Raw genomic sequence first — 6068 nt, forward strand, 5'->3', positions numbered from 1 at the left:
CCGCGGCTCTCGGCTCGCGGAGAAGGCGCTGGAAGATTCGCGCTCGCGGGGGCGGGAGGAGGCGGGTCCCGGGCATCGAGATAAAATCCCCGTGGAAGCGGCGCAGAGCAGAGCAGATCCAAGCTGCGCCGGCTGGAGAGAAGCGAAGACGAGAGCGGGACCGCCTGAGCGCGCTCCAGAGCCACTGGCGGAGAACGCGCCCCGCAGACGCGCCGCTGACAGCTGAGCAGAACCGACGCCCGCAGCGTCGCGCCCCGACTTCGCATCCCAGTCGTCCCCGAGAACGCGAGGAGCCACAGCCATGACCGCCCCGAGCGAAGTGGCCATCGGCATCGACCTGGGCACCACGTACTCGTGCGTGGGCGTGTTCCAGCACGGCCGGGTGGAGATCCTCGCCAACGACCAGGGCAACCGAACCACGCCGAGCTACGTGGCCTTCACCGACACGGAGCGGCTGGTCGGCGACGCGGCCAAGAGCCAGGCGGCCCTGAACCCTCACAACACCGTGTTCGATGCCAAGAGGTTGATCGGGCGCAAGTTCGCGGACTCGACCGTGCAGTCGGACATGAAGCATTGGCCCTTCCAGGTGGTGAGCGAGGGCGGCAAGCCCAAGGTGCGCGTGTCCTACCGTGGGGAGGACAAGGCGTTCTTCCCCGAGGAGATCTCGTCCATGGTGCTGAGCAAGATGAAGGAGACGGCCGAGGCGTACCTGGGCCAGCCCGTAAGACACGCGGTGATCACGGTGCCCGCCTACTTCAATGACTCGCAGCGCCAGGCCACCAAGGACGCAGGCACCATCGCGGGACTCAACGTGCTGAGGATCATCAATGAGCCCACGGCGGCCGCCATCGCCTACGGGCTGGACCGACGCGGCGCCAGGGAGCGCAACGTCCTTATTTTTGACCTGGGAGGGGGCACCTTTGACGTGTCGGTCCTCACGATCGACGCCGGGGTCTTTGAAGTGAAGGCCACGGCTGGAGACACCCACCTGGGTGGAGAAGACTTCGACAACCGGCTAGTGAACCACTTCGTGGAAGAGTTCCGGCGAAAGCATGGGAAGGATGTGAGCGGGAGCAAGCGGGCCTTGCGCAGGCTACGCACTGCCTGTGAGCGCGCCAAACGCACCCTGTCCTCCAGCACGCAGGCCAACCTGGAAATCGATTCCCTGTTCGAGGGCGTGGACTTCTACACGTCCATCACTCGAGCCCGCTTTGAGGAGCTGTGCTCGGACCTCTTTCGCAGTACCCTGGAGCCGGTGGAGAAGGCCCTGCGGGACGCCAAGCTGGACAAGGCCCAGATCCAGGACGTCGTCCTCGTGGGCGGTTCCACCCGCATCCCCAAGGTGCAGAAGCTGCTGCAAGACTTCTTCAATGGCAGGGAGCTGAACAAGACCATCAATCCCGACGAGGCCGTGGCCTATGGGGCTGCTGTGCAGGCGGCAGTGCTGATGGGGGACAAGTGTGAGAAAGTGCAGGATCTCCTGCTGCTAGATGTGGCTCCTCTGTCCCTAGGGCTGGAGACAGCAGGCGGGGTGATGACCACATTGGTCCAGAGAAATGCCACCATCCCCACCAGGAAGACCCAGACTTTCACCACCTACTCTGACAACCAGCCTGGGGTCCTTATCCAGGTGTATGAGGGTGAGAGGGCCATGACCAGGGACAACAACCTGCTGGGTCGCTTTGAGCTCAGTGGCATCCCGCCTGCCCCACGTGGTGTCCCCCAGATTGAGGTGACCTTTGACATCGATGCCAATGGTATCCTGAATGTGACGGCCACTGACAAGAGCACAGGCAAGGCTAACAAGATAACCATCACCAACGACAAGGGCCGGCTGAGCAAGGAGGAGGTGGAGAAGATGGTGCGTGAGGCTGAGCAGTACAAGGCTGAGGATGAGGCCCAGAGGGACAGGGTCACTGCCAAAAACTCCCTGGAGGCCCATGTCTTCCGTGTGAAGGGCTCCTTGCAAGAGGAAGGCCTTAGGGACAAGATTCCTGAAGAGGACAGGCGCAGAGTGCAAGACAAGTGCCAGGAAGTTCTTGCCTGGCTGGAACAGAACCAGTTGGCAGAGAAGGAGGAATATGAGCATCAGAAGAGGGAGCTGGAGCAAATCTGTCACCCCATCTTCTCCAGGCTCTACGGGGGACCTAGTGTCCCCGGGGGCAGCAGTTGTGGGGCTCAAGCCCGCCAGGGAGGCCCAAGTACCAGCCCTGTCATTGAGGAGGTAGATTGAACCACCTCTCCTGACAAGTTGTCTGTGACTGTCAGGGCTTGGCTTGTGGGCCCTCTGAACTGTGTTTTATGATCTTTCCCTGTAACCTCAGGAATGGGAGCGGTGGGGACCTTATTCCCAAATGGAGAGCTTTCTTCCCAGTATATTTTATAATCAAGGTCTCTGTGTTTTGACTTCTCTCCCCTTAATTCTCTTCTCCCACTTCAAACAAGCAGGAGTCAAAAATTTATAATTAGCATTTGTGTGACCCTTTGAAAAATGACTTTCGCCTATGTATTGAATGTTTGTTACTTGCATATACAGATTTTGTCATGTAAAATATAGTTCTAAATAAAATTCTGAAACATCTTCTTAGTTTTCGTTCCTACCAGTCAAGTATGTGAAGGGGCTGAGCTTTCAGAAGCAGATTATATTGGGGTGGATGCTCAAGGAGGAATGTGAAGAAAATACAGAAGGTGTGTGCATGATTTCTAGGGTAACAGGCTAAGGGGAAAAGTTTCAGGCAGGCACATTGAAACAGTACTGAAGTGTGAGAGCTGATGGAGAGGAGAGGACTGTGACTTAAAATACAGGAAGAGGTAGAGATGGAAAAGCAGAGAACAGAGAAACTTATTTTACATTTTTAATGGCCCTCTTTTCCTGTGGTTGGCCAAAGTTCTATGCAGCCTGGCTTCAAGTTCAAGGTATCTGCAGCTAAAAGAGAGGGTCACGTACAAACTCTGTATTATAGTTTATCTTTCCTGAAGGTTTTCCCAACTTCCAGCATTTACAACTCTAACCTGTTTGTATTTCCCAAGAAGAATAATGACACTCACAGGATTTAGGTAATTTATTAGTATTTCAGCACTATTCCCTTCTATCCCTACACCACCACCCCCATTTAAAAATATATATATATTTTGATAGTAATAGCTGTGAATTTATAAAACAAACATATATAACATCATACAGGATTCTTGTATCTCACCCTACCACTGATGTCTTGCATTGTTGTTAAGCATTTTTAATGATTAAAGAGCATTATCAAAATATTATTACTAACCAAAGTATTTTCCCCCAACCCAATCTGTTGTTATTATCTTTACATCATTTATATATGAACATACATAAACAGTAAGTGTATAGTAAAAATTGTGAACTTACAAAGCAAACATGCATAACGTCATACAGGGGTCCTATACATCAACCCTCTACCAACACCTTGCATTGTTGTGAGACATTAGTTACAAATTATGAAAGAATATTGTCAAAATCTTACTACTAATTAGAGTCTTTATTTTGCATTTGGTGCATTTTTCCCCCAACCAACACTATTATTATTTTTAAAATATATTTTTATGACAGAAGTTGTAAACTTATAAAAGAATCATGCACATATGCAGAATTCCCAAACAACACCCCTCCATCAACACACCACACTGTGGTGGAACATTTGCTTCAGATAAGATAATATCATCTCATTGTTACCACTTCTATAGTGTACATTTGGCACACATTTTCCACTGCCCCATTATCAACACAGTACATCTTTTGCATAGATGCAAGAATATTATATTATTAGTGCTAACCACAATCCATAGGTCACTCCAGTTGTATTTTTCCCATGCTTTTCCACATTCCCACCACCCTGCTGTAGTGATGTACATTTGCTCTAGCTAACAAAGGACACTTGCATTTGTACCATCACACACAATTCTCATCCACCTCTTGGTTTACTGTGCTATTTAGTTCCTAGATTATTCTCTACCATTCTGTCAATTGGCATTTATATACCTAGACTACCATTTTCAGCCATATCCACATTTATAAACTAGCTGTTACTCACTATGTGTTACCATCCACTCTGTACTTTTTCACACTTTTACAGTAAAGTTAATTAAAACTTATACATGCATTAAACATCAATAGTCCATCTCAGTCCTCTTATCTCCTTTAAGAATCCACCACCTACTACCAAGTGTTGAAGATATTTTCCTGCAATTTCTTCTTGAAGCTTTATGGTTCTTGCTTTTATTTTTAGGTTATTTATTTTGAGTTAATTTTTGGATAAGGTGTGAGATAGGGGTCCTCTTTCCTTCTTTTGGCTATGGATATTCAGTTCTTTCAGCACCATTTGTTCAATGAACTGTTCTGTACAAGCTGTGTGGGTTTGACAGGCTAGTCAAAAATCACTTGACCATACATGTGAAGGTCTGTTTCTGAACCATCAATTCAGTTCCATTAGTCTATGTGTCTGTCTTTATGTCATTACCATGCTGTTTTTCCACTATAGCTGGGTAATATGATTTAAAGTCTGGAGATGAGAGTTCACTTTTCTTTTTTAAGATGCTTCTGGCTATTTTATAAAATACATTTTTTATTTATTTTTAAAACATACATAGATCACACAAAATGTTACTTTAAAATATATAGGAGGTCACACCCCCTTTTTAAAACACACACACACTTTACAATGCTTAATTTTGAAAACACCTCAGATCTTCCCATATGGGCAGTATCAATTTTTCTATACAGAGATTTAAACAAATCACCACTTCATTCACTTATTTGAATGACTATTGTTGATCCTTTTGCTTTAGTTTTTTTAGTGGTCTGTTTTCTGTGCAATAGTCATTTTAAAATCCTTACTTTTTGTACTTTCAGTTAAGATAGAGCTGGTGCTCAACCACTGAACTACACAGGCTCCCCACATACAAGTTCCTGGGTTCAATTCCTGGCATAGTACCTCAAAAAAAATTATAATAACCATATCTATGTCATTGAGTCTCTCCCCCAAATTAGAACAAATTAAATTAAAATACATGCTCATTATTAAAGTCAAATCTTACTACAAACCTTCCAATGAAAAAATATCAACTTCTTGCCCTACCCTCATTCTTACTCCTCAGAGGCCATTGCTTTTAATTAAAAACAAAAACAAAAACAAAAACAAAACTTTTTATTTCACAATATTTTAGATTGGCAGTAGAGATAGTACAGAGAATTTTTGTATATCCTTTGCTCAGCATCCCCTAATGCTAACAGTACCGGATTTCATTTAGGTTCTTTGACTAAGCTGGAGAAATGAATTTCAAGAGCACATCATGTGAGTTAGGCCAGTAATTTATTTAGGTAGGGAAGGAAGAGAAATGGGAGAAAATAACAGATCAGCGGTCCCAGGTAGAGAGGAAGGGGCTAAAAAGCGATAAAGAGAGCTGATTTACAGGCTACAATTCCCCATTATAGGTTATAAATGCCCAGGTTTTACTTGCATGGTGATCCAAACGAGGGAGAGGCAGCTGGTGCCCGGGGTCCAGAGGCAAGAGAGTGGGGAGCAAAGGGAGCTCATTCAGGCTTTGCACCTGGCTTTCCAACTTTTAATTATCCCACCCTTTGCTAATGGCAGGTGAGGAGTTCCAGCTATTTACTGTTTTGATTGCTAATTTCCCCCATCAATCTCCCAGGAGTGTCCAATGATAAAGTCCTTAGGAGAATATCTGGGGCTACTCCTGGTTCTAGAGGAAGTCTTCTTCTGAGTGGCAGAATCTTGGGGTTATTGATGTCCATGTGGACTTCTTGCCAGGTTCCATATCCATCTACTGATTCCCTATCTTGCTAGCCTGCTTCACTAAGGTCTTATATAACCATACTACATTTATCAAAATAAAATATTAATTAAACTATAGACCTTATTTAGATTTCACTAGCTTTTTCCACTAATGTCATTTTTCTGTTCTAGGAGCCAATCCAGGGTGCCACATTGCCTTTAGTTATCATGTCTCAGTTTCCTATAATTTGTGACAGTTTTGTTGTAGAAGTCAGGAGAGGTACAATTATTTGCGTATAGAAAGGCCAG

At 46.1% G+C, this 6068-nt stretch overlaps 1 protein-coding gene across 1 annotated transcript; it reads left to right on the forward strand.

The window, feature by feature from the left end:
- The first annotated feature begins 93 nt into the window (after nt 1–93).
- Nucleotides 94–2581, forward strand: HSPA6 (heat shock protein family A (Hsp70) member 6). Its single transcript, XM_004479707.4, has one exon. The coding sequence runs from the start codon at nt 302–304 to the stop codon at nt 2231–2233; it is 1932 nt and encodes a 643-aa protein (XP_004479764.1). The 5' UTR covers nt 94–301; the 3' UTR covers nt 2234–2581.
- The last annotated feature ends 3487 nt before the right edge of the window (nt 2582–6068 follow it).

This window comes from Dasypus novemcinctus, chromosome 13 (assembly GCF_030445035.2).
Source record: "Dasypus novemcinctus isolate mDasNov1 chromosome 13, mDasNov1.1.hap2, whole genome shotgun sequence".
In the NCBI taxonomy this organism is placed as follows: Eukaryota; Metazoa; Chordata; class Mammalia; order Cingulata; family Dasypodidae; genus Dasypus; species Dasypus novemcinctus.

Bases quoted from the DNA above. Each gene is read 5' to 3' on its own strand.
- HSPA6 (XM_004479707.4), top strand. From the start codon at position 302: ATGACCGCCCCGAGCGAAGTGGCCATCGGCATCGACCTGGGCACCACG.